This window comes from Dichomitus squalens (assembly GCF_000275845.1).
Source record: "Dichomitus squalens LYAD-421 SS1 unplaced genomic scaffold DICSQscaffold_4, whole genome shotgun sequence".
Lineage (NCBI taxonomy): Eukaryota > Fungi > Basidiomycota > Agaricomycetes > Polyporales > Polyporaceae > Dichomitus > Dichomitus squalens.
In genome coordinates this window covers 439,404-465,696 of record NW_006766886.1, presented here as the reverse complement: position 1 = coordinate 465,696, position 26,293 = coordinate 439,404, and the positions used below count along the sequence as shown (strand labels likewise).

The window sequence follows — 26,293 nt, the reverse complement described above, 5'->3', positions numbered from 1 at the left end:
TGACTGCCCCGCAGGAACGTCAGTTTATGCGAGGAGCAATACGCGATAGATGTAAATCGGGCCTGCTCTGTGTAAGCGTTACGTAATGGTTGCCAGGGTAATGTCCGGAGGCGAGACCACGACAGCTGATCGAGGATAAAAACACAAATCATCGCCCAAAAGAATAGGCGCGCGCTGCGGCGCAGGCGCTGCCCGTGACCAAGCTCGTTATTATCTTGTGTCTGTTGCTATTCATAGACTTGGGTACATATTGTCAAAAACACTGGTTCTGCAAGGCAGAATACTCAGGACATCGAGGGCATCGACTTGAGCTCTGGGATAACGGTCACGATAGCACGATTGAGGAGGCGGCCTACATCATTAGATTGTCGCCGCCTCGCCGGATGGGAGAAGCGAATGGAATCGGTTTGGGCGGAAGAAGAGCCGCAGAGTACTTCCGGGCCTGTGCCTCGTTGACAACAATCATCCCCCAGTATATAGGGAGCTCCATTCAGAGCGCAGACCACCACTTTCCCTTCCTCCCTCCTCTCGTTAGCAAGGCCGGGTCCTTGTCCTTTCTTTCCTTTCCCCGTTTCTTCTGTCAGGTTACAGCGCAGGCCGATTCCAATACTCATCATGCAGCTCGCTCTCTCTTTCTCAGCTCTCCTCGCAAGCGTCCTCTTCGTACTCTCCGCCACCGACAGTGGCGTCCAGGCCGCTCCCGCTAAGCGTGCTAGAACCGTCACGCTCCCTTTGACCCGCCTCCACCAGAACCGCGGAGATGTGCATCCCCAAGTGGTACGCAACGTCGCGGGCGCTCTTCTATGCTATAAATAGATTCTCATCCTCCACTGTACTTTTGCTTGCTTCCTCGATGGATACTTCACACAGCTCCTGCAACAGCACATTAACAGGAGCCAGCGCCGCATTGCGCGCATGAGGGGCGTTGCGCCCCCGAGCAAGCGCGAGCTGGAACAGAACCTCGCCAAGCGTCTGTACATCCCCGCGGGTGGCCGCCCTGGCAAGGTTCAGAAGCGGTTCAACCGCGTCGGCACCAAAGGCTCCGTCTCCCTTGTCGAGGAAGACGATGACGCTAAGTTCGAGCCTTTCGCGAAGGCGGCTGGTAGGAAGGGTAAAGGCAAGGGCAAGGCCGGCACTGCTGGTGCCAACAGCAATGCCGGCGGGAATTCGGGTGCTGCTGCGTCCGCGTCCGGCCTCACCCCCGCCAACGCACCGACTGCGAACAACTCGCTTGGTCTTGCTATCGAGTACGTTGCTCTGCGGCTGCGAAACCATCGGGCGAGAGAAGACCTGCTGACAATTCTCGCTTACAGGGCCCAGGATGTTGGTTACATCGCGACGATCCAGATGGGCACGCCCCCTCGTGACTTCAACATCCTCATGGACTCGGGCTCTGCGGATCTTTGGGTCGGCGCAGAGAACTGCCAGTCCGAGTCTGGTGGTGACTGCGTACGTCTGGTGTAATTCACGTCCGTGTTATGCCGGCTGATCCACCGCTTCTCTCGCGTTCCAGGGCAACCATACCTTCCTCGGTCCTCAAAGCTCGTCGACTTTCACCGACACGAACAAGCAGTTCCAAGTCACGTATGGAACTGGCAACGTCCAGGGTGACATCATTCAGGACAACATCGTGGTCGCCGGCCTCGCTCTCAACGCCCACACCTTCGGTGTCGCGACCGCCGAGTCGGTCGACTTCTCGTCCGACAGTGTGCCTTTCGACGGTCTCATGGGTCTTGCGCAGTCGGTATGTGGCACATCTCCCATATACAGCCCATTCCGCTTCGCCATGAGTCGTCAGGGCAGCGGCTGATCCCTTCCGCATAGACGCTCTCCGAGCAGGGTGTTCTCACCCCCGTAGAGGCCCTCGCCCAGGCAGGCCTGATCGGCGACGCCATCACCTCGTACAAGATCTCCCGTCTCGCCGACAACAAGAACGACGGCGAGATCACGTTCGGCGGGCTCGACCCCACCAAGTTCGACGCGAGCACGCTCGTCACCTTCGACAACGTCGCGACGGACGGCTTCTGGGAGGGCGCCATGGACGGCGTCACCGTCGACGGCCAGGACACGGGCCTCCAGGGCCGCTCCGCGATCCTCGACACCGGCACCACGCTCATCGTCGCGCCCCCCGCGGACGCGACCGCGGTGCACCAGCTCATCGACGGCGCGCAGGACGACGGCCAGGGCGGGTTCACCATCCCGTGCAACACGAACGCGTCCGTCGCGCTCTCGTTTGGCGGACAGGAGTTCGCGATCGACACGCGCGACCTCGTCTTCGCGCAGGCGGACGCCACGGGCACCAACTGCGTCTCCGGCATCTCGTCTGGCCAGATCGTCGACGACGTTACGTGGCTGGTGAGTAGTAATACTATCTGCGTTTGTCCGTGTTTCGTGAGCGCTGAACTGATGTCGGTCCGCATGCGAAGGTCGGCGATGTGTTCTTGAAGAACGCGTACTACTCCACGGACGTCACCAAGAACCAAATATCGCTTGCGAAGCTCGTTTAGGCTTGAGCTCGCTTGCTGTCGGTGTCTTGTGCGTTGAGGATTGTTTTCGCGGATGCTACACGGACTCGCTTGCATGTCATTATTGGTTTCTCTTTTGGCTTTCGCTACTGCACAGTTTGCTGTCTGTAGGATCACTCCGGCGACGTGCGCATTATATGCGCGTAACTTGCACAATGAAACATTTTCTCAGGGATCATCTGGATTATTGCGTGACGCTCCCACACCGGAGGTATATGTACGAACAGGTGTGTCTACGGAGTTACGACGATCAACGGTGATAACGCGTGCCTACTTGCAGGAATTGCCATGATGGGCAGACCGATATGACCACACGGCGGACAACATGCTATTCGAGGCGAACAAGTGCTTTTCGCGCGGCGCGGTACAGTGATGCCGGCTGCAGCCGGAGTGGGTTGGACCCAGTGCTGATCCTGACCGCGCAGTAGCTGCAATCGCGCAGTCATCTTGCACGCAATTCCATAGCACTTTCGGCTGGAAGGCGGGCAAACGCACGGCCATTTTGTCTCACGGCCGACCGTTCTTCGGGCGTCGCCTGGTCACAAGGTATGCGTTCTTTCAAGGGTCTGCGTGGCCGGGGTGAGCGCCGCCTGCAGCACGTTCGCGTCGTCTCTGCGCGTGGAGGGCCAGCGTGCCAGGGAAGGATGCCCCGGGGCGATGGTACCTCCTTGTGCGGCAAGACGGCGCGGAATTGAGCGGAACGGACGTACAACCATACTTGTAATATACATATGTTATGTCCTGCTCGCAGCTTGGGCGCGCGGAGGCTGAACAGAATTGCCATTCTGGGAGGATTTTGCGGGAGTCAGCGAGGTCCGTGCGGCCATGGCGTGTCGCGCTCATATCTGCCAACGCAGTTATCGCACCACAGCGAAGGGGCCCCCTCTTCGAGCAAGGCCGACAGTCGTATCGTCTGCGGCCAGACAAGAGCCGGAGGGATATATCTGCGGACGAATGGGCGCGAACGCACCTGGGCTGGGGTCATGCGACCGCGGACGAAGTTGCTCGCTGGAATGGCCTGGACGCGGGAGCGGTTGGACTGCAGTGTCTGCAGTGTGCATGTGCAGATCCGGGCTGCGGACACTGAGAATATGAACATTTGTGCGCGGCGGATCGATCCCGGGGCCGTCTCCGCTCAGACCCCTCAACGTAACGCCGGGGTGAGCTCCTGGCGTGACTGCGAACAGCGTGAGCCCTTCCGCGCACGGACCAGCTCAGCGTGCCCGCCGTTGCGCAAAGATCGGTGGCGATTGGCGGGGCGGTTCAGTACGCACGTTCCTCGGCAGCGACGCGGAGGCTTTGCTCTTCGAGGCTTGACAGCTCAGCGGGGACGGCGCCGGGGAGGAGTGACGTTGCTTCTATGTATAATGTTACTTAGTAGACGAGACATGAGACCGATACCAGAGCCTGGACATAGATACAAGATGAGGCATTGAGCGGGCGAGACAGGTCGAGTGACTGGAAGAGAGAGACAATAAGCAGTCGGATAGGTGTCGCGGTCAACGTCGGCAAGCGATGAGGGATGTCGGCGGGGAAGGGCTGCAAAATGTAAGGAGGTCGGGTGGGCGAAGATAAACGGGGGCGAGGAATGGAAGAGACCTTCGCTCGACGAAAGGGAAGAACGATCCAACGGATGGAGATGAGGAGACCGGCATCCAAAGACGAAGATGAGACTAGAGAGGGGATGGTGGCACACTACTGCGTGTTGTACATGGGAGATTACGACCTACGAGAAGATGCAATAGCAAAATCTCCGACTACTAGTGGACGGGATAGCGACCATGCGACGGCGATAGCAATACTGTATGTAGACGAGCGCGAGAGTATACAACGGCAGCAGGCCAGTCCGACACCTGTCATGAACCGAGATCGAGTTGAAGAGAGGAGCAGGGAGATCGTTCAATACTCGTTAGGGATCTGTAGCGTGAAATATGGATGGTTGAGAGCCTCCTTGACTGTGATTCGTTGCGCCGGGTCGAAGGTGAGTAGCTTCTTGACGAGGTCAAGGAAGTGACGGTTGATTGGATCTGTCGCAGGAATGATCTCCTATTGAACAGCGTACGGTCAGGTCGCGAATATGCCCATGGGACAGAGCAGAACATACCTGCAGACTCCGGCATGCCCGCACCTCCTTCTTGCTCTGGCGCGTAGCCTTGGGCTTTGGCCAGTCGAGTTTACACCCCTCCTTGAAGTATTCCGGCTTGGCTCGTGCACCAGACCGCGCGAACCTCTCTGGCATCTTGCCCATGACTTGCTCCATCATGGCCAGATGCTCCAGGTTATCGTGAGTCTGGAATAATGCGACGCCCGTGTAGAACTCGACCAGTATGCAGCCGAGTGAAAAGACGTCGCAAGGGTATGACCACCCGAGTCCTATTTGCACCAAATCGTTAGGAATCGATGTGAACCGTAGAGGCATCGCATACCAAGAATGATCTCGGGAGCACGATAATGCCGTGTCGACACGACACTGGAGTGGTATTCATCTTCGAACGTTGCAGAACCGAAGTCGATCAGCCGGATATCCGTTGAGTGCAGTATCCGCTTGCTCCTCGTCGGTGCACCACGCTGAAAAAGCCAGATGAGGTCAGCTTCTCGCGTACGTGGCGCGCAAGAAGTCGTCGCACCTTAGACGATGTAGGGACTTGAACAATCTGATAATCGTTGTTTACCAATAAGATATTTTCGGGCTTCAGGTCGGTATGGATCAAATGGAGTTCGTGAAGGACTGAGATCGCATCTAATTAGCCACTCCGCCGCACGAAGAATCAGTGGGCGAGGCGTGGGGCTTACATGCTACACTGCCAAGAAGTTGCCTTGCAAAGGATTGTATGTGTTGACGTGGGAAGGGAGCGAAGTCGTTCTCCTTGAGGAAGTCGTATACGCACATGCCGAGCAGCTCGGACACCAAGCAGATGTGATTCCGATGGTCGAACCATGTAAGCAAGTGGATGCATTTACTGAAGCGCGCATCAGCCAGCTGGAATCTCGCATGACGATAGTGACCTTCTTACTGTCTATTGAGCGGGTCCCGTTCCTTCAGCTTCTGCAGCACTCGGACCTCAATTTTACTTGCATCGCGGTACTTGGGGATGGCTCGAATGATCTTGATTGCGACTCGCCGATTTGTTTCTGTGTCCAAGGCCTCGACCACCTTTCCGAACGTCCCTTGGCCGAGTAGACGGACAGTTCGGTCTGCAAGTACTCAGGTTAATGAGCATTGATCGTCGACGTTCAGGAGATCGCCACTTACATCGACTATGTATCATGTCATCCGGAACGATGATATAATGGCCCTCTTTGTCGTCGCAGGGGCCCTCCGGCTTTGACGCCTGATACACACGATAGTCAGATCGGCAACACTCTGACGGGAGAAGGGAAGACGCACATCGTCCGCAATGGCCCCGCTGCCAGTCGCAAAGGACTTTGTCACTGCGATTCCGTTTGCAATGCCACCGTTCGTGATAGTCTTCTTGGGGATGATGCCAATGTCGTCTGCGGGGTCCCGCTTGCGCTTCTTGGGGGCAGGGGCAACTGTGAGCCCAGAGGACGTGCTTGCGGATAGGGCCTGCGCCTCCGCAGCTGCCCTCGCCCGCGTGCGAATCGGTGCGTTATAGACTGGGGGTTGGTACGACGCAGAATACATGGCAGTGTGGGTAGTCGCAGGGGAGACCGTTGTGGGCGGAGGCGTGTCGTCAATGACGATCACCTCGCGGACCTTGCCTGAGCTGTCGACCTCCTGGACTTCGCTGTAGGTCACCGTGTATTGCTGCCGCTTGCGCTTGCGAGCCGTGACAGGGGGAGTGGGCATGGAGCTGATGTTGCTCGGAGGCGGTGGGCGGTGAGACGAGTGCGAGTACTGGGAGAGCAGCTGGGGAGCCAGGGCGTGCACTGCGGCCTGCATTTGGGGCGTATGTGCAGAGGAGATGGTGGTTTGGGGAAGAGGGAGAGACGGAGCTATCAAACTGATATAGCGCAGAGCAGTTTCGAGTGAGAGAGTGTCGCTGCCCACGGCATCCTTATTTGTTGTTTGGTTCTAGAGAGCCACGCACTTCAGCCACTCTTACGCAAACCGCCCTTTTCTCGCCCGTCCCCGGCCCCGCCGCCCCTTCTTCGAGCCTACTGTCCGGCTAGGCCATCTCTTCCTCTCCTCTAGAGCCTCTCTGTCTTCTTTCCGATAAATCTTATGCATTTCTGTGGCCCACAGCCCCCCTCAGCTCCCCGAGGTACGGGCGCTAATGCAGTCGCCCGGGGTGTCCCCGGAGAGCCCTGCCGACCGCGGTACCCTTCACTCGTCGTGGCAATCGACCACAGACAGCGTTAGATACATGTCCAATAAGCACGCCAGCATGTGTGTGATATAGCTACCCACACTCCGTTGTGTCTAGGCTGACTCGAGTCGGTGCGAACAAGGTGAAGTTGCCAAAGGCGGCGCAGGAAGCCCCATGGCGCTCTGGATAGGACCCCGGAACCGCATGCACGGGGGTTGCTCGCAAGCAGTAATAGTGGGCTTGCAGGTTAGCACATCTATGTGCCTCGATGAGCAAGTCAGGAATTCAGTCAATCATCTACGGGAGCAACAGCATACAGAACAGACATCATGGCCTCGAAGACGGTCGAATTGGGACATATCGTCACGACGAGTACCTTTCCTGTGGATGAACCAACGGAAGCTGAGCATTCGTCCCGCAGTACATTGTCTTCTCCATCAGCTCCCACATCCGTACTTTAGGCATCATCAAGTGCGGCTGAACCATGTTCATGTAAGTAACTGCAGAGGGAAGACTTAATCCATGGCATTGCCGCGGCAGGCTGTTTCCTGGTTCTGTCGTTTGGGCAAGAATCACCTGGGACCCCGGGCACTCATGCAGCAAGGGCGGGGTTAGGGTTCCTTCGTCGGCACCCCGACTCAACGGCTTCCTGGTCGTAGCGTAGCCCATTCTCCTTGTCGGTAGCAGAGGTCGACTACTAGGCATTGCGAACGAGGTCTTATAGTCCTTGTTGTGTGAGGGAGCAAGTGTGAGTCAGAGGTTATCTGCAGCAGACGGATCCACCCCACATCGCCAAACAAAGCGTTAAAGTAAACAACTTATTCATTGTCGACAACGGTGACCTCCTCCGCTCTCGCGTTCCGCACGATTCCCGTTGCCGCAACCGTCAACCGTCGGTCACGATGGTGGGCCTGCCATTCCCCAATAATGGGGCTGACAACCGCGAGCAATCGTGGGACAATGGCACGCCCTTCAGCTGCAGTGGCGACATCCCGATAGACCCAGTTCTCAGCGAACCTCAAGTCGACCCAGCACTGTTGGCGGAAGAAGGCTTTCCGAGGGTTGACGAGGTATGTACCATATTGCTGGGATCTCGTGGTACGAGGGGCGCGACGAGGGAGGTGGCGGAACGCGTCGCGTCGCGGTGTTGCTCATATCCTTCGCGTGGAGATTTGGAAACTCACTACTGCTCCGTGACAGGCACCCCAGCCTCCCCCGCTCTACCCGCCCTATCAAACCTCGCGCGTAGATTCGTACCCTCAAGGCCCGCAGGGCGATCCATTTGCCCCACCAGCCCCTGTGTATGTTCCAGTCCAAGAGCCGGTACCCCTACCGGTGAAGCCACCCGCTAAGAAGAGGAAACGCCCAGTCGCGCGCGAGGAAGAGTGTGGATTTTGCAGCGGGAACGACTCCGAGAACAAGCTTGGACAGCCGGAGCAGATGGTTAGCTGCGTGGATTGCGGTCGTAGTGGTATGTTCCTTCCGTTCCATGCATATCATGGCGTGTATGCTCATCATGTATGCTGTCGCGCATGCATTCATGATCACCCCAGGACACCCTTCTTGCATGGGTCTAGACAACATGGGAGACGCAATGCGAGGCTACGAGTGGCAATGCGCTACATGCAAGAGTTGCAGTGTGTGCCGTCGAAAGGGAAACGAGGTAAGATCCTATGTTTCGTGAGCGGGTGCAGCCATTTTGAATTGCTCTACAGGCTTCAATGCTCATATGCGACTTCTGCGATCGAGGTGCGTATACTACATTTGTATCAGCATGCTTTGTGCTGACAGGTTGCAGGTTGGCACATGTCATGTTTTGACCCTCCTTTTCGTGAGCCGCCGGAGGGACGTTGGCATTGTCCGTACTGCCCTCCCGTTGGAGCAGAAAACTCCATTCCAGAGGACGTCCCACCGGAAGACTCGCTGGAGATACAAGAAACTCCAGAACCCCTTCCTCCTGAGCGGGAATCCTCCATCGCCTCCTCGTCCCGTCATCTTCCCCGGCTTGCGGACTTCCAAGATGTCCCTAACTACGCCCTCACCACCGATGCATCTGAAGTTGAAGCAGACGCCTCAGAGCGAACGCCCCGCAGGACAACGAAGGGCAAGAAAAGCCGAAAGGGGAAAGAGGTCGCGAGAGACGGAGAAGTTGAGCATGATCCAGCCCCGGCTACCCCTATACCCACCATCAGGAAGCTTCGCATACGCGTGAGCTCTCCTCCGCTTCCGGCTGTCGAGAACGAGACGCCGACTTTCAGGCTACGCGTTCCCCCACGAGGGAAAGGTAAGGCTCGTGAGGAAGCAGCGGAGGAGACTGAACCAGGATTGTTCGACGATATCTTGAGCGTGGAAGATCGCGATACTCGAGATACGACGATCAGAGAAGGAGACGCTATGAGGTTCGATCGCAGTCGAGCGGCGGCTGAGGTGGGTTTATCGTTCCTACAATCATATCTCATATATGCTAACGGCCGTTCAGGAGAGATTAGTTCCTCGACCTCCTCCAGAGCCCCCGGAGACACCCGTTGCTGGACCATCCACCCGCCCTCTACGCTCGCATGCGACACCATTCGCGCCTCCCGCCTCAGGTTCCTCTATGTCTCCAGCCCCTTCAGCAACAACGCCGGGTCCTCATTCCGTTCTGCCCCCCAATGGTCTACGTATCCGCAAGATTCGTTTCGGCGAATTCGACATAGACACCTGGTACGACGCGCCGTTTCCCGAGGAGTATGCTGCTATCCCCGATGGTCGGCTCTGGATGTGCGAGTTCTGTCTGAAGTACATGAAGAGCCGGTTTAGTGCTTCTCGGCACCAGGTGCGTCGTCTTTCGGCTTCACAAAGCCAATTGCAGCTGACAAGTCCTCATCTCCCAGCTGAAGTGCAAAGTGCGGCATCCACCAGGCGACGAGATCTACCGAGACGGAAAGATATCCATCTTCGAAGTCGATGGTCGGAAGAACAAGATCTATTGCCAGCACCTCTGCCTTCTCTCGAAGATGTTCTTGGACCACAAGTCACTGTTCTATGACGTAGAGCCTTTTCTATTTTACGTGATGACGGAAACGGACGAAGACGGGGCGCATTTCGTTGGGTACTTCTCCAAAGAGAAGCTCAGCCCGAAGAACTACAATGTCAGCTGTATCATGACGCTGCCTGTCCGACAGCGTCAGGGTTGGGGTAATTTACTTATTGACTTCAGTGCGTTCTTTCTCCTTATGTGCTTCGCTGGTCCCTGACCTCCCTTAGGTTATCTCTTGTCCAAGAAAGAGCAGAGGGCTGGTTCCCCTGAGAAGCCGCTCTCTGCGCTTGGGGCTCTAGGTTATAGGAATTATTGGACACTCTCCTTAATGCGGTATCTACAAAACGCTCCGGCTAATCCTCGTTTAGAAGGTGCGTCTGTTTCATGTCGTTGTTGTCAAATATGTAATCAGTTCTTGCTACAGACATCAGCGCCGCTACCTCCATGACTCTTGAAGACATACATTCCACTCTTGTCCATCTCAACATGATCTCTGTTCTCGACTCTCCTCAAGCCCCCAAACCGCTTCCAGGTCAGACAATCAAGTTTCCAAAGGGTCGTAAAAACGGTATCGCGCGGAAGCATCTTCAACGTGTATCGACCCACGATGAGGAAAAAGCCAAGGGGCCGTTCGTCCCGCCCACTCGGTACAAAGTGCGATGGGACGCCGATCAAGTCGAGGATTACCTGTCACGTTGGGAGGCCAAGGGCTACATGAAGCTTCGTCCAGAGAAGCTGAAGTGGAGTCCCTTCATCCTGTCGCGAGCGCAGAAGACACAGTCCTCGGAGGGCGAACCAGTAGCTGGGCAAAATGGAGCGCCTCCGGGTGCCGGCGCAGAGGACGCGCTCACGGAGAGCAACGGGGTTACGGTGGACGGCGTGGAGGTCGAGAAGACGCGCTCACCTGCGTTTGCGTTGTTCGATGACGACAATGTAGAACTTGTTCGCGCGAGCGCGTCGCGAGACCCTGCCACATCCGAGACCCCGGAAGCTGACGGCAGCCGCATACGGTCTCCAAGCGCGGAGCCCTTTGAACAGACGCGTCCGAAGCGGAACAGAATAAGAGTCGGTGATCCACCTTCCATCCGGCGCTTGCGCTCGCGGGATCCAGTCAACGAATCTACGCCCGTGGGACGCCGGCTATACACGCCTCGCCGAGAAGCATCGTCACGATCAGAACGTCGGAAGAACCCCCCGCGCTCCCGCCTGGATGTCAGCTCTACTTCAGCGCCACGACTCAACTTCGATGGCGGTGTCGCGACATCACCCTCTCTCAATGATGATGCCGCGTACGCTGCGAAGCTTGCACAGGAACTCGAGCAACCACGTCGTCAGCTGCGGGAACGCCGACCGAGTACAAACCAGTCACCGCAAGTGCCTCCGCGTCTTGCGGCAACACCTCGTTCCTCTTCCCCCCGGAAGCGCCGGCGTGTGGACTCGTCTCCAGAGGTGGAACATACCCCTGCTCCTCGTGCCTCTGTAGCCCGGCGAACTTCGCGTCGTGCTGTGGCCTCATTGCCTTTCGATCTCAAGTCAACCCCAACCTCATCACAGCAGCAGCAGAGACACTCCAATGGACGCTTCTCCCGACCATCAAGGTCGAAACCCTCGAGGTCCGCCATCGTTGCCCTACGCCAGGAGGAGGAGGAGGAAGACGAGGACGAGCAACTGCCCGCAGACAGCGTCTACGCGGAGGGGGGCTATCCCTACAACGGTTATCTCGCTGCAGCGGATGATGGCAGATATGACGACGCAGACACCTCCGCGACAGGTGTCACCGCCGCTAGCGGACATAGCGTTCCTAGCGACAATACTATGATAGGCGGAGACTCGACAGGTATCATAGTTGGAGAACGAGAGATCAAGGTGGCGACGCCTGCACTTGATGCCCTCAGCGTCCTGGCCTCAGTTGCCGCGGAAGAAAGGCATAATTATATTATCGACTTCGGACCCGTCGAAGGTGTCCCTCAACTGGGGGACTTGATATTTGGAGATGAAGACGCAGAGGGCGAAGAAGACCTGGACGCGGAGGGAGAGCCTGACTACGACGAGGAAGTGTGACCTCCTTCGGTGTGTATACTACGTTACGTTATGCCTACTGAAGGGCTACGGTGTAGGAACGTGTATCATACTCTGCATCATCCGCTTGATGACATGAGCGGCTATGCGCTACCATTCGCGAGGGATTGGTACAGTTCATACCGTAAGGATCATGACAGTTACCATCAGGTCATCACGAGATTATATGGCTGGCCGTGCCTGCAGACACCTCTCCTTGCATCATGGAGGTTGCGATTGTTGGTTCCATTCAGCGCACCAGCGGTCATCGCATGACTCAAGCACGTCTCCTCGAGGTCAGGACGAGGTCAGAACCACCGTGATTTGCGTCCAATCTTCTTTTGTGTGTGTCGATCAAGGTCCTTCCTCTTTCTGTGTAGGCGAGAACGTTTCCAACGAATCTGGTCAGTCTCCTCGGTACTCACCGACACGGTAGTTTACTGTGTGCGATCTGACAGCGCCATCGTCGGCATACGTTCAGCGCCGCAATGTGAGTGGAGCACAGTTGTCTTAAGTGTCGTCGAAGAATAGTACTGAGCCGAAAACTTGCAGTTGTCAATGGATGTCACATTCTATTCGGTTGTCATCCGGGCGAGCCGATATGACTCAAGGTCGTGAAGTACTTTCTCACACCTAGTCATCAGAGACGTACGCTTACGAGTACCTCTCCGTCGACACTCCCACCGTCCCTCCTCAGTGACGAATCTCAGGCGCACGAAGCTTTCAGCTAAGATAACTACCCGAATGGCGAAGCATACTATATTGATAATAACGTATCCCTGGTCTCGTACGCGTCCTCTAAGTAAGTGCGATTAATATGATTTAGCATGTACAAGTGAACCAATTGTTTGAATGGACCTCGCCAGATCAATTCTATCAAGCCGCGTATGCCTTAAATGTCGCCGCTCATTTCCGATGGCATGTATACTCTAATGACAGTGGGCGTGGCGGCAGGACAGTAGGAGCTGTAATAGGCCAAGCTCTTCCGATGGCATCACTAGTGCCCAGATGCCTCACGGTTGTTCCTATCAAATGTAACTGTATAGCGCTATACACCCCGAGATGACCTACGCGCAGCTGTCAGTCGCCCAAGCTCGATATATGCGCAAGATGTATTCTTCACGACACCTCACGCAAATTGCCCATCGCGGATCCGCCGAGTTGGAGTTGGACGTCTTCACCGAAGGAATTTCCCGCAGAGATGGGCCTGCAGCTGGTGGGTGATAATACCTGCACTGGTGCTGGTACCGGGACTTGTCGCTATATGCCAGGCGGGCACGCGTACTGGCCGACATGGTACCCAACGGCAGGCTATGTCGACCCCCGCCGCCGCGGCGAATTGCTGATACTGGCGAATCCGGTCCAGGACCCACCTCACCAGACCATGCGGCAAAACTTCGTGCCTTCGTTGAGTATGTGCTCTTGACCTTGCAAGTATGCTTTGGTGGTACCAGGAAGTCCGGCTTTGCTGACGCTATCGTATTCCACAGGAAGCGCACAGCTATCAAGTCGCCCTGCTACCACGCCCTCGTTGGTACCACAAAGGCCTCTCGGGCCGAGATCCTCGTCTGCTTGTTGGCAGCGACGAGCATCCGGGAGATTCCTCCTTTGATATAATCTGCATTCGATGCTAAGTGCTCTTACGTCTGGTCAAGGTGATGTTTGGGCAAGCTTGCGACGGCGATTCAAGTGAATCTGTGAAGCATTCCGAGCGGGTCTCGCAGTACGAGATGTGCAGTCGACCATCTGGCCTTGTCAAACATCGTCGCATCCTGGGTTGGTCTGCTATTGCCGATGCTTGCGTTAGTGTTTTGCGCCGTCTACGCCACCCGGGAGCGCTTGGGCGAGCCGTTCGGCAGGATCGTGTCAGGTCGGGGCTCTGGGTCGCGACCAGGTGGCATGGCGGGGAAAACAGGATACGAGAGCACTAAGATACACGATATTCTTAACTTCAGGCGGTCTGCGAGTCCAATGACGACGTTCACAACAGTTCGAACTCCACTAATTTTAGCCCAGGTAGGGTGTAGCGGGCATTGTATATCAACAAAGAACTCCGACGACCGGCAGTGCAACCAAACTTGCAATCATTGTGATGCTCCCCGAGGGAATTGACGAGATACGGACTGAAATTACATGTATTGGTCTGTTCGTGGGCGTTCGGCCTCCTACAATGGACGCAGCCATAGGTTTCTGACCCAGTTCCTTTGCAGAGACGGAGGCGATTCGCGCAACATACAACTCTGCCAGACACTGACAATAGGATCAATCAAGGTTCGTCCTCCGACGGTCCGCGACGACCGACAGCACGTTGAAAGCTCGGCGCTCAACCGCTGGCCGGCCAGTGCGTCTTTGACCAGGACCACCAGCGCCACACCACGTACCACACTCCCCATTCCACCAAACAACGACCAGACCGCGATGTCGTCGCCCACCAATCAAGACAAGCTCACCGACGCGAACGTCTCCGACGAGCTCACCGACAAGCCGACCGCGGGCACCCCTGCTAGCGAGCCAGGCGTCGTCGAGCCTGGTCGTAACCACCAACCAAGCCGCGACCACCCCACCGCTGGCATGGGCGCACCGAGTACCCCCCGTCCATGTCCCAGTCCACCCATCGACGAGGACGACGTTACCGTCGATGACATCGACAACATCCTCGGCGTCGCCATAGGCTTCTTCGACCTCCCCCGCCCGCTGGACGACGCGGCGCACGCACGGCTGCATGTCATGATCGCGACACTACCTGACCGCGAGCTCCGCGCGGCGTTCATCGCCCTTGTCGACAGCTTGCCCGAGGTGCCTCAGCCGGTGATTCGGATGCTGGCTCCTGCCTCGGGAGCGGAGACTACGCCTTGGGGATTCGGGACGCAATGCAGTGGGAAGTGGTGCAGCCGGTGCTGGGTGAGAGATCGGAGCGCTAACCGCAGGAGGGCTGCTAACACAGAGGAGTAGGAGAAGATATTGCAGCGGTTGTCGACGATCAAATGTGGCCCGAGGGGTTGCATGATTCGCGTGTATGTTATTCTGCATCAGTAGGGAAGCCGGGAGCCCGCTACAGTTTGATTAATGTACTCTCAAGTTTTGTCATCATTTCGCATGTCGATCGGACCTTCTTCATGTTTGCCCTTGTACTTTGGCATTGTGCTGATAATGCCGCACATATTCAGCGCGACGGTCTGAACTAAGAGAAGAAACCATGAACATACCCTTCCTCAGTGGTGAGCTCGGGCAGAAGCTCGCTCTGTTGCTTGTGTCCAGACCACTTCGGGATACCGTCTGGAACTTCCATAACACGCTGGCTGTAGAAGATGTGTGCAGTTGGCTGGAAGTCCGTAGGAACCTTTCCGTTGGGGAACTTGAACGAGGACGGGTATGCGAGGACGGTGTTACGCCCCTCATCGAACATCGGGGATCGGCACTCGTTGCAAGAGACCTGCCCGCGGGACGCGTCAGACTTCGAGTGAATTATGAATGCTGTTCAAGACGGTCGTGAATACCTTGCATGGGACATCGTGTATACCCTGCCGGCGTTGAGTTGAGAAGAAGTGAAGGCTATCGTTCTTGTTTGATATCATGCGGACAGAAGTCTGTCCAGATGCTTAGGAGTTATTCTGGTCAACGCGAGGGGGTATACGTACCTTGGGGAAGATGACGGCCCATTGGAACGGTGCGCCATGCAAGTGTTGGCATTGCTTGCAATGGCAGTGCTTGGCGTTGAGAGGGTCTCCATGGAACTCGAACTCGACATTTCCACACCAGCACCGTCTGCGAGGGTGATAGGTGGGTACAAAAACAAGGAAGATAGCGGTCTAGAACGCAGTGAGAGACACTGACGAGAAGTGCTTCCGCTTGAATCTGTCTCCTTCACTCTTCCAGAAGTAGGGAGGCTTGTTCATGAAGTCCTGCTCCTTGTCTCCCCCACTTTGGCTAGGAATGGGACCATTCCAGCCGGTCTCCGGGAATTGGGTTTTTGAAGCACCTGCTTTGGATGGGCCGTTATCAGCAGGAGGATGATAGATGTCCGAATGTTCGCGTTCTCTAGGGTTGGTTTTTGGGGCTTCTGGATGAGCGTTTGGTTTGACATAGCCATCGGTCGCAGACATGGCTCAACAAGTTGAGTTGCGATGTCTGATGCCTCCGCTTGTCGGTGATTGATGTAGGAAGGAAAGAGATGCAGTCACCAGTACTAGTACCGTTCGCTGTTGTCGCCAGCATGCACTGGACGATGGATCGCATTCAATGTCCCCTGCACGGATGCACTCACACCGGTGGGTCTTGCCATGACGCAGTCTGACGTCACGATACTCGATCGCGTCCTGCTCCCTACACGTGACCGTGTCCTCAACGCGGGGTAGAGGCGTCTACGGACTCTGACGCGTTGTCGCGCCTGTCAAGTTGCAGCTCTTCTCGCAACGACCATCATCCCGCCTTGCAAATCCGAGAGCCATGCCGACCTTCTCAAAGCTCCTCCCAGCGGCTGTCTCGGCCTACGGCCTACAGTCGGGTAGGTTGACGTGAAAGCAGTGTGAAACGACACCACATGCTCACTATACTGACCGGGTTAGTGTTGGCGGCCGTCTTTGTTCCTCAAGCAAATGAAAAGTTCTATGATCTTGGCGGTGCCGCGGGCTTCATCTCGACAACTCTCGTCTCTCTTTACTACCCTCATCTGAAGGCCAAATTCTGGGATCGGCTTCCCAGCGCTGTTATCCCCCCAGTAACCTCGTTTGCCCCAAGGCAGATGGTGTTGAATGCGGCTATACTTGCCTGGTCTACCCGACTTGGTACCTTCCTTTTCACGGTAAGGGACATCACTCAGCCGATCAGCTGTTCTGTTTACGACGGTCACCTCCCACGAAGCGAGCGATGAAGGCCGGCGGGGACTCGCGTTTCGATGAAGTCAAGCATCAACCCGCCAAATTTACGTCCTTCTGGATGGCCCAAGGTGCAATTCGGTGCAATTCACTTCATGCAGACCCCAACTTTTGACTAACAGGTGCGCATATAGCCACATGGATCATGGTCGTGGGGCTACCTGTCTACATGGTTAGTAACTTTCACCGCGCATTTATAGGGTTCTGGCATTGGGACGGCATTAGGTCATGCGAGGCGAAGTGCTTCTCAAGCTCTCACAGGACTCAACAGCTGACGTACATTTCGCCAATTCCGCTGTCCAGGTTAACACCTTGTCCCCGGCTAATCATCCCAAACTTGGGCCCCTTGACTACTTCTCGGTCGCCCTCTTCGCAGGATCTTGGCTATTTGAGATCGGTACGTAAGCCGCAACGTCAATGCTGAATGCTCACGGAGCAGCGTGTCCGGTTATCGCGGGACTCCCAGTGGCGGACCACCAGAAATCCGCTTGGCGTCGTGCGAAGGATAACAAGCAGCATGACGAGAAGTTCATTACCAACGGTCTCTGGGGCATCAGCCGCCACCCAAAGTGCGCACACGCTTCCCTGTCCGCCTTTTCCCTCAGTTTGGTTAAATCGTATCGATGGCCTTGCAGTTACGTTGGCGAAGTGGGCTTGTGGACCGGAATCTGGCTACTCTCCAGCGGGTCCCTGCGGTCACCCTCCTTCCCGAGGGGGGCGTGGTTGCTTGCGGGTCTGAGCCCACTTCTGACCTGGTTTCTGCTCACACGTGTTTCGGGAGTCCCCCCTCTTGAGGTAAGTGCTCTCCCTTCGGCGTCGTGGCGTCGACGTGGGTACAGAGTGCCTTGCGACCGACGTTTATCGGCAGCCCCTGAACTGCTTGACTTCGCAATTAGCGCGCTGGAGACAAGAAGTACGGCAGTGCTCCTGAATGGCAAGAATACAAGCGGTGCGTCCCGTTCCTCGTTGTTCCCCGTCGTATGGCTGCGTAATCGCACCTATCGTCACACCTTGCCAAGCTGTGCGTGGTGTCATGCGAAGTGCGCGCCTAGTGCGATGTCTCCGCAACACCACCGCAGCTACGCTCCGATGCATATACCCAAATATCGGAACTTGAGATAAGCCCGGGTTTCTGCACAGAAGTGCAGGGACGCGGTAGTGTGTCAATCAAAAAAATTCCGCAACGGGGACGTCTTTGGTGACGTTCGATCGGAGTTCTCGCCACACCAACGGTGTTGTCGATCGCAACCCATAGGTCTTGCTGACGTCCGTTCTGGTCCTTGTAGCACTGTCCCTGTATTCTGGCCGCGGCTGTGGCCGAGTGCAAGGGACAAGGAAGACCGCATCGTGCATCGGGGATCACAGTGAAGACCGATTCGTGGGCCAGAGTCAAAGTACGCAGTGATGGTGCTATGTTGCGATGTCTGGCATGCGATCGATACGGACCGGCTCAGGAACGGCCTTTGGCATGCGGGCGTCTCTAGGTCTACTACGTATCCAGTGCCAGCGTTCTCTATCCGGGATTTCGAAGAACGGGGAGTCTCCCGCGTCATGCTGTGAAACTCAATGAAGGGTGCTCCGCAGTGGCGCAATTGAGATTTTGGAGGACCGGCTATGTCCAATCACAGATACACATGGATCCGCCATGTCTTGTGCCACTTTTCATGTCGTGATCGATGCAGGCTGAGTAAGTAATAGGATAGATGAGACAACTGCATATCACGTGAGCTATCACTGCGCTGGCCTGTTTACCAGCACGGCTTTGTGCTTCTAGGGGCGTTTGGCACAGTGGTAGCGCGCCTGCTTTGCATTGATGCAAGTTGCATGAGGTCGAGGGTTCAATCCCCTCAACGTCCATATTGGTTGACAACTATCCTTTTGCTGAGCAGCTCTCATGAGCAACGAGCCCTTGAAGAGGCTTGCCTATAGTTCCAAATTAACTCCTGGCAACTTTGTTGGACAGCACATCGGTACTGGGGTCCCCCAGGAACCCTAAATCCAAGAGGTGAAAACACGCGGCAGCAGGGGCGCTGAATGGGTTCTAGCAAGATTGATTGATTAACGGACTGAGACTGGGGCCTGGACCGAGTTGACTAACTTGTGCGTCTGCAGATCAAGCAAACAGAATTCCAGCCGTTCTCGGTACGGGATCAATGAAACTCTAGTGCTTCTCTCCTGTGTCCGGGTCCACGTCCCAGCGTGCATTTAGGCATGCACGCGAGAGATATGGTCCCCTCCTCCGTCCGAGGCGTGTGTACTCCCTCAGCACGCGCTCCGACCTCCGCAGCGCTACCTCAATGAAAGCTGCCTTTCAACACACAACCTTCCAGCATCGTCTGACAGCTTCCTGCTCTTGACAGCGCTACAGCATCCGGTGAGTCTCGAGTATATATGCAGGTGTCGCGGCCTTTGTCGAATTGCCCTGCAGTACACCAACGTTCTCTACAGGATTATTGGACATGGCTGCTTCTGCTACTCTTCTTGGCCCGGAGACCCCAGAGGAGGTCGCAGCGAAGCTTGATTTCCGCGCGAATATCTGGTCCGTCTTCCAGGAGCTCTACGAGGATAAGTGGGACCAAGGTCAGTCCAAGTTTGTGATTCCAGCAGCTGTCTCTTCCTTACCTCCCCATCTTCAACTGACGTATGTGTTGTTGATTTACAGCACGCTGGACCGCCGCAGTCGGTGAGTTCATCGTCGAACATGACTTATGGTCGAACAAAGCTATCTTGTACAGCATTGCCATATTGACCCCTATCTTGCCGCATGTGCTCTCAACATTTCCGCGATGCTGATACAGCTTTGGTGCAGACCGATTCAGGGCGGCCCATGATCCCGCGACTGTCCAACAATTCTGGACTAGGGCGAAGCTCCCTACATGGGACGCACTAGAGGCGCAGTTCAGGAAAGGCCCGCCTCCTTTTTTGCGCCCAGGATGGACGAGCCCCCTTCTCGGGAAAAAGGTTGACCTCCGGTGGATTGACGCGGGTCCCTTCGAGCACGTCAAAGGCACCTTGGACGGTTGGCGGGACGCTAAATTGCTCGTGATTGAGCTGTGGGCATCGTGCGTAACCTCCCTCTCCCGTCAGTCCTTGTCCCCAGTATGTGCGAAGTCGCACCTTCGCGCAGGCTGAGGTTGGCGAATCGTCTCGACATGAGCTCGAGCGGCAAGCACAGCCTCGCGACGGGGAAGCGCTTCGAGTCTCGCAGTGCTCGGTGCGTCCGCCCGTGCATTCCGATCTCGAGACCCTTGTTGCCAGATGCGCGCAGGCTTGTGCTCAAGCTCAAGCCCATGGTGGCGCGTGCGGCATGGGCGTCATGCCGCGCATTTGTCCTTCTGTGGGTTGTGTATCAGAGCGATTACTGATACCGAGATCTCTCTTCCCACCTTCCTCGCTTCTGCACGGGCAGCTGGTGTAGGGTACGTGCGAGAAGGGGAACAAACGCGGCTTAATTGCCATGGACTGACGGGCCGCGCTTTCCCACCCTCCCAGCCATGCCTCGCCGTCTTCCGGGACCTGTCGACGCTAGCGCAGACGCGCCCAGAGATCAAGGTCATCACCTTCAATTCTGAGGGCATCTTCACGAACGCTCCCATCGACGTTGCCGCCGTAAAGGCCTTCGTCGCCTCGCGCGACGACATGAAGTATCCGATATTCATCGATACGCATCGGGTGGCCGTCAACTGTACGTGTTCGCGTTCTCCCCCCTTGTTCCTGGACTTGCTCGTTGCGTTTAATCCCCGCTTCTCGAACCTGGCTCCCCTCACCGCGGGATCTGCCTCGACGCATGTCCCGTTGCTCGTCTTCCGTTCTCCTGAGAGCCAGCCAGGCCAGTGGCTCCCCGTTCACTTAGGGTGGCTCCAACAGGCATCCAAGAACAGGCTGACTAAGCGTTCTCTATCCTAGCGATCTTCCAACCCGGTCAAAACCTGTCCATCCCATTAGGTACGTATGTGGTTCGCAAGCTTAATGAAACTTTCTCTTCTTCGTCTGGGGGGAACGCTTTGCGCTGATGCTGATACCACGTCGCGTTTGCACTACCCAGCGTTTGTCATCACTCCAAAAGACGGCGTTGTCCGTTGGATCGGGAATCCCGAGGAAATGGCGGCGCCCCTCGAGAACGCGCTCAGGGCTGCATAGACCCTCGCGCTCCGGGCTCTCGAGGATCCAAGCGTGTCCATCTAACTTACCCCACGAAGCCGTTCACACGGGCATTCACTTCACGCTGCAGCAAAAAATACGTTCAACGGAAGGAGAGATGACCCAAATTGTGTTACTTTGCTGCCATTGTTTCATTCCGTGAATATCTGCGTTTAGACGGTCCCCTAGGTGTTCAATGGTTTCGTTTGTTCGTCTACTTCCTTTCTTTGTCGTTCATCATCCTATCGTCCACAGGTCTGGTAATCCCCCTGATACCACAATGTAAAGTCGTCTGTAACCTGTACAGTAAACAACCTAGCTGTTGTACCATCACACTTGAACGCCATCATACTCGTGATCAATTCGGACTTGCACAAGACTTTGCTCCTCACACCATGTTAATGTGGCCGCCAGATAACTGTTTTTACCAATGGTTCCGGTTCCACGTCACACACGTATAACCTGACAGGCGGAGCGGTCGCTCTCCAACCCATCCCGACGCAACCATGATCTTGGCGTCCAGGCGCCAACCACGACTGACATCTTCCGCCCATATCCTGATGTAATTAAGGGCCCCAGAACGCGCACCCGAGCCGCAGAATCTACGTCCTATTGAGTCCGGACGACAGTGAAGCATGTCCGCGAAGTCTCGGGAGACGAGCTGCCGTATCCAGACCGTGGTGCGGGACAACGATCTCACGAAAGACGGGCGAGCCGCTCTGAGGCGGCTAGGCGAGGACATGGAACGCCTGCCACGGTAGGCAGATAACCCCAGATCGCGAGCCGGACAGGCCGCGTGCCCTTGCCTCAACACTCAGAAGTAGAAGAAGAGCAGTCATGCAAGTGGGAGGCGATCAAGTTCCCTGACCCTCAGGTACTCTAACCCCTGACCGGAAGATCGGCGAGGCTGCGACGTTTCCCTAAGAAGCGATAGCGAGCGAATCAGTGAAGATTTCCTTCGGCATGAGGCCCAGTCAGCTGCTCTGGGTAGTCCACGTACGTCCAGGATGGAGCTGGGATAGCGCTCTACCGGCGATTGGCTAAAGACTGAAGCGAGCCGGTGGTGTTGTGGAGATACACGCCTGCGACGTGCTTCGGCTGGATCATACCGGCATTAAGATTGTACAAGAAAGAATGGGTAGGAGTTGACCACAATCGATCGCGGGCTGGCGGATAGGTGAAGAGCTCGCATGCCTCATCGCAGGGCGTCTACCTTTCCACGATTGCTCCCATTGTGAAGCATGCTTGTATTATGAGTTATTTCCGAGAAAAGACGGGTGTCATGGTAGTGCATGAAGTATATTCGCCTGAGGATGGCTTGATATGAGCTTGCGAGGGAGCCGAGGAACACAAGAGGCCTCGGAGAGCAGAGGTATGGCCCGGTGACCACTAAGGTTACTACACACCTCCCGGGTGACGAGATACCGTGTAACAGGATTTACGCTTGAGTCATGAGGTTGCATCTGCCGCACACGATATGTGGGGGACAACGCGACCCCGGACAATGTCCGAAGAGCTCGAGGTCAGGACGGTGACAATGAGGAGTTCGATAACGCACCAAAAATCCCCGAACGCCGATGCCTCGAGCCATTGGGGGTGGAAAACCGATTGCTATTGCCCTGATGCTCTCTTTTGAGTGGTCGAGGAAGTTTGACGATATATGACTAGTGACCGGGTCTGGTTGGAGAGCGCCTTGGGACTCACCTCCAAACCCGGAGGCCTGTATGCCCTGGGCGAGTATTGGTGCCAAATTTCCGGCCGGGCACCCGATGTCACCAGGCCTCTATACGCGGCGTCGTGCGGTTTGAAAGAGACCCAGGGGTGCTGATGCTGTAAGGGTAAATCGCTTGCGGTCCGGGAAGTAAAATTCTCCTCTGAGAGACCCTGCTACTCCACCCTGTACGCTATCAAATCCAGCCACTTGCGTCGGCTCCGAGAGTTCGGCACAAGGACAACATAATCGGCCTATGGCCTGTCAAGAAATCGAGGCCGCCTTGGGGGAAGGGAGAAGGGAGTAAAATAAGCCATATCGCACCGGAGAGCCTCGGAAGCATTTCCCGGCACAAGGCTGTCATAGAGCCAGCATGACCGGAGGCTGGGAAGCAAACGCACGAGGATAAACGTCAAGCTGCACGCTTGTCCACAATGCAGGGAACGGCCTCTCAGAGATTTGCGTGTTGGTGCCGGTGCAGGTTCGTGTGAACATGAGCGAGGGGCATGGCTTCCCAGGCCCCCCACGTCCCTTACTGCCGTATGCGTGGGTGCATGGTAGCGACCAATCAGGCTAGTTTGGTTTAGGTTGAAAGTGATGAGAACCTGGAGTTCTATCAGCGAGGTCGTTGCAACCGAAGCTTGTAGAACATACCAATCGAAAGGAGTATAGTACGCGATTCTGCACGCTGTATATGACACACCCGCCCATGGTGCGGGTTTAACGATCCGAACGCTTGTCAAAAAGGAGCCAACGCCATTTGCCATTCAGCCTTGAGAAGAGCAGCGGAGCTGCCGACAGTCATCCGGGCAGGACCAACGAGTATTGCTCAGAGTGAGAGGATCTAGACAACACTTACCTAGCTACTTCGTCCGAGCAGTGGTCTTGTATACGCGCTTGTCTGCTTGTGTATGTCCCCATTTGACCATGGCCTTCGGCCTTTCTTCCCTGGCAGGAGCTAGCGCATACTTCTATCGCATCAGTATCCCGGTGATCCATCCAATTGAGATACCGCCACGATGGACTTCGAGTATATATGCGAGCAGTACGGTCTTGTGAGAATTCGGGAGCCACAAGGTATGGAGAGCCTATCGGATGGGTCAACTCTCCGCATCGCAGCCTATCGGACAAAAACCAGTTCCGAGTCGTAATGATACCATGTGATCTTGCAACATGCAAGGCAAGAGCCATGTTGGTCTACGTGGTAATCTGAGCCATTCCTCCGCCGAGCATGCAGTCACGTTCAGATAGTCTCGTATTGCATGCGTACACTATGTGAGAATACCGACGGATGTGGGGCAGCACGAGTAGAACGGCCTACGCAAGTCTCGACATGGTGGTGGGGAAAGACTCGGAGGCGCCGATGATGTTCGCGCGGCAGCCGTACTATGCAGCAGCACGTGTTATCAACCTTGAGATTCTTGCGGCACTGCCCCTCGAGGTGTACTACTAGATCGGGGTTATACTCAGTGAGGCATATATTCCAGCAATCCCTTACCTCCATGCCAGTCTCGCAGACTCGGACTAGACATGGCACGCTGGAATATGACACCGAGTCTTTATCGGGCGGATTGTAATCCACTACGTGATTCATTGCTGCACGACACTTCATGCACCCTACGTTCGTCCTACTAGCTACATCCCTTCCTAGCTAGTGATAAAGATCCCCCTCAAGGGCAGAACGTGATGGTGTAGTCGGCAGCAAGGTTGGCAGGGCAAGTGTAGAGAGAAGAGCCGCTGGCCTCGTCGTACGCATACGCGTACGCGTTGGGGCAGTTGTTCTTGAAGTACGAGTAGTAGTCGACGTTGGACGACGGGCACGTCGCTGCGGTGTTGTGCGAACCCGTGCAGCAGTCGTAGTTGTTGGCTGTGCAGCAAAGATAGAAGAAAGAGGGCGCGCATCAGCCCCTCTGCCTCTCCCGCGATGTCCGGATAGACAAAAATAACTTACCGGGGTCACCACCCAGGCCAGCCAAGCAAGCCGACTTGCAGCCGACAGGGAAGCCGGAGGAGTCGAAGGGACCCTTGAGGGGTGCGGGGCCTGTTTTTCCAGGATGACGTATGTTTAGTGTTCAGGGACAGGAACGGTATGGGTCGACGAAGAAGACTTACAATTGGGGCCGAGGTCGACCGGGCAGTCAGCAACGGGGCAGCCGGCGTTGTTGCTGACCCGAATGGGCAAATTGTAACCGTCGACCAAGGAAACTGCGGCGCTTCCATGTCAGCAAAGAAGAGACGACCATCAAGATGGGATTTCTGCGCACCGTCGTAGTTGTCGGGCAAGCCATTGATGCCGAGGGTGAATTCAGCGAGACTCGCGGGCGGAACGCCCTGTGGGTCGGGACGAACAGGCGCATCAGCTTGAAGCTCCGGCTAACGAATCAGCCCCAGGAGCACGTACAGTACCGGTGTGAGGGTCGCATTCGAGACCGCCGTTGCAGCCACCGTCCAGGCAGGAGTTGGGGCCGGGGTTGGTGCTGAAATCGCAGTCACGGCGAGCCTGCGTGACAGCCGATGATCAGCCGTCGAAGCTCGTGGAAGATGGGGCTGTGTATGACGTACCCAGATACGGCCAGCCAGCCAGTTGTCGGGTACGTAGAATGACACGGTCTGGTATGCATCCTGAGCCCATCTGTCGAAGGAAGAAAACAGGTCAACTACGCAGTGTCGAAGCGAGAGCACGACTCGGAGCACAAACCCTGTCGGTTGGTTCGGGGTCGCGGTGCCGCGCGACAGGTCGGTGAAAATTTGCGGGAGAATTCAGTACCGGGAGAAAAAGCGGTGGAACGGGGAGGAAGACATACAGCGGGCCTGCAGAGAGTACGTCAGTCGATATAAAGGCAGTCGGCTACAATATTGAGCACTCACCAGATAGTGAAGGGGCACTGGTTGTAGATCGTGAACGTACGCGCCGAAGCGGTCCCAGCGACGGCGAGGGCGACAACAGCGGAGAGAGCCTTCATGTCTGGAGAGCTATGAGGGATGTGGCGGCAAGCGGCGAGAGCGAAGTCTGCTGGCCCGCTCTCTCGCGGGCCTCCGCCTTTTATACCTGAAGGTTGGTAGTAGACTGCGCGAGCCCATGCGCTTCAGAAGAAGCGAAGTAACTTGATGCGTGAGCGCCTGGCATGGTCCACATGGACTCTCGGTCAGTCGACCAGAAGACGAAGCAGCACATGATGGTGATCTGGCCTCTCCGGGTCACAGCGTGTCCACGTTGCCAAATCGTCTGCCTCGGAATATGGTCAGAGGTTACTTGAATCAGACAGGACAACATTTCACAGCGCTTGCTCACAGATGTGATGTCATGATACGCAGGTCAGAACCGCCGCGACGCGTTGGCGGGTTTGCCCTGATCGCGGTCGGGGCTAGTTGACTTCCTTGTTGAGCTAGATGTGTCTGGAAACCGACCGTCGTCGCCTTGCGGGTCCGCTTCACGTGTGTTCTTAGCCTGAAAACCAGCGAGAAAACAGATACACCAACCGACGAACATCGTGGTGCATGCCAGAGCGTTCCTGGCACATGCTGACGCATGACCTATGTATGTAATAGCAGATGCGTAGCGATGATAGTTGTCGAATAAAGGTTACCCTAGCGATCGCAGGAAACCGGGCGATCATTCCCAGGAATAGAGAAGCCTATTATCGTGGCTGAGCACAAGGACGGCAACAGAGGAGACGTTCAGTATCAAGCATTCC

The 26,293-nt window shown here is 56.0% G+C and overlaps 8 protein-coding genes and 1 non-coding gene across 9 annotated transcripts; 6 read left to right on the top strand and 3 right to left on the bottom strand.

Annotated features, from left to right (window-relative positions):
- Positions 1-615: 615 nt before the first annotated feature.
- DICSQDRAFT_144360 (acid protease) lies at positions 616-2,507 on the top strand (the record flags this gene model as incomplete). The annotated part of the gene is made up of 6 exons (XM_007362331.1): positions 616-777; positions 871-1,247; positions 1,314-1,449; positions 1,514-1,744; positions 1,825-2,355; positions 2,427-2,507. 6 exons carry the CDS (start codon positions 616-618, stop codon positions 2,505-2,507), a joined length of 1,518 nt encoding a protein of 505 aa, XP_007362393.1.
- A 1,364-nt stretch (positions 2,508-3,871) lies between these two features.
- Positions 3,872-6,336, bottom strand: DICSQDRAFT_80156 (CMGC/CLK protein kinase; the record flags this gene model as incomplete). The annotated part of the gene is made up of 8 exons (XM_007362330.1): positions 3,872-4,571; positions 4,630-4,898; positions 4,952-5,093; positions 5,153-5,253; positions 5,319-5,485; positions 5,540-5,720; positions 5,779-5,857; positions 5,914-6,336. 8 exons carry the CDS (start codon positions 6,334-6,336, stop codon positions 4,425-4,427), a joined length of 1,509 nt encoding a protein of 502 aa, XP_007362392.1. The 3' UTR covers positions 3,872-4,424.
- Positions 6,337-9,392: 3,056 nt separating this feature from the next.
- On the top strand, positions 9,393-10,263 carry DICSQDRAFT_52800 (histone acetyltransferase; the record flags this gene model as incomplete). Its single annotated transcript, XM_007362329.1, has 3 exons — positions 9,393-9,611; positions 9,670-9,994; positions 10,043-10,263. The coding sequence occupies 3 exons, from the start codon at positions 9,393-9,395 to the stop codon at positions 10,261-10,263; spliced, it is 765 nt and encodes a 254-aa protein (XP_007362391.1).
- Positions 10,264-14,291: 4,028 nt separating this feature from the next.
- Positions 14,292-14,825, top strand: DICSQDRAFT_124820 (uncharacterized protein; the record flags this gene model as incomplete). The annotated part of the gene is made up of 1 exon (XM_007362328.1): positions 14,292-14,825. The coding sequence occupies one exon, from the start codon at positions 14,292-14,294 to the stop codon at positions 14,823-14,825; it is 534 nt and encodes a 177-aa protein (XP_007362390.1).
- Positions 14,826-14,947: 122 nt separating this feature from the next.
- Positions 14,948-15,976, bottom strand: DICSQDRAFT_144357 (uncharacterized protein; the record flags this gene model as incomplete). Its single annotated transcript, XM_007362327.1, has 5 exons — positions 14,948-15,049; positions 15,166-15,306; positions 15,371-15,460; positions 15,512-15,638; positions 15,708-15,976. 5 exons carry the CDS (start codon positions 15,974-15,976, stop codon positions 14,948-14,950), a joined length of 729 nt encoding a protein of 242 aa, XP_007362389.1.
- Positions 15,977-16,319: 343 nt separating this feature from the next.
- DICSQDRAFT_144356 (uncharacterized protein) lies at positions 16,320-17,739 on the top strand (the record flags this gene model as incomplete). The annotated part of the gene is made up of 8 exons (XM_007362326.1): positions 16,320-16,377; positions 16,439-16,674; positions 16,734-16,818; positions 16,882-16,919; positions 17,051-17,144; positions 17,214-17,316; positions 17,383-17,542; positions 17,644-17,739. 8 exons carry the CDS (start codon positions 16,320-16,322, stop codon positions 17,737-17,739), a joined length of 870 nt encoding a protein of 289 aa, XP_007362388.1.
- Positions 17,740-18,521: 782 nt separating this feature from the next.
- Positions 18,522-18,604, top strand: DICSQDRAFT_t41. Its single transcript has one exon. It is a non-coding gene; the product is annotated as a tRNA-Ala (tRNA).
- Positions 18,605-19,206: 602 nt separating this feature from the next.
- Positions 19,207-20,887, top strand: DICSQDRAFT_52113 (uncharacterized protein; the record flags this gene model as incomplete). The annotated part of the gene is made up of 6 exons (XM_007362325.1): positions 19,207-19,327; positions 19,410-19,430; positions 19,557-19,829; positions 20,157-20,432; positions 20,654-20,692; positions 20,793-20,887. The coding sequence occupies 6 exons, from the start codon at positions 19,207-19,209 to the stop codon at positions 20,885-20,887; spliced, it is 825 nt and encodes a 274-aa protein (XP_007362387.1).
- A 3,381-nt stretch (positions 20,888-24,268) lies between these two features.
- DICSQDRAFT_152858 (thaumatin-like protein) lies at positions 24,269-26,235 on the bottom strand (the record flags this gene model as incomplete). The annotated part of the gene is made up of 9 exons (XM_007362324.1): positions 25,891-26,235; positions 25,467-25,824; positions 25,293-25,297; positions 25,161-25,255; positions 25,000-25,098; positions 24,863-24,929; positions 24,711-24,803; positions 24,550-24,639; positions 24,269-24,465 (listed from the first exon to the last, which is right to left on the bottom strand). Exons 2-9 carry the CDS (start codon positions 25,559-25,561, stop codon positions 24,269-24,271), a joined length of 741 nt encoding a protein of 246 aa, XP_007362386.1. The 5' UTR covers positions 25,562-25,824; positions 25,891-26,235.
- Positions 26,236-26,293: the final 58 nt, after the last annotated feature.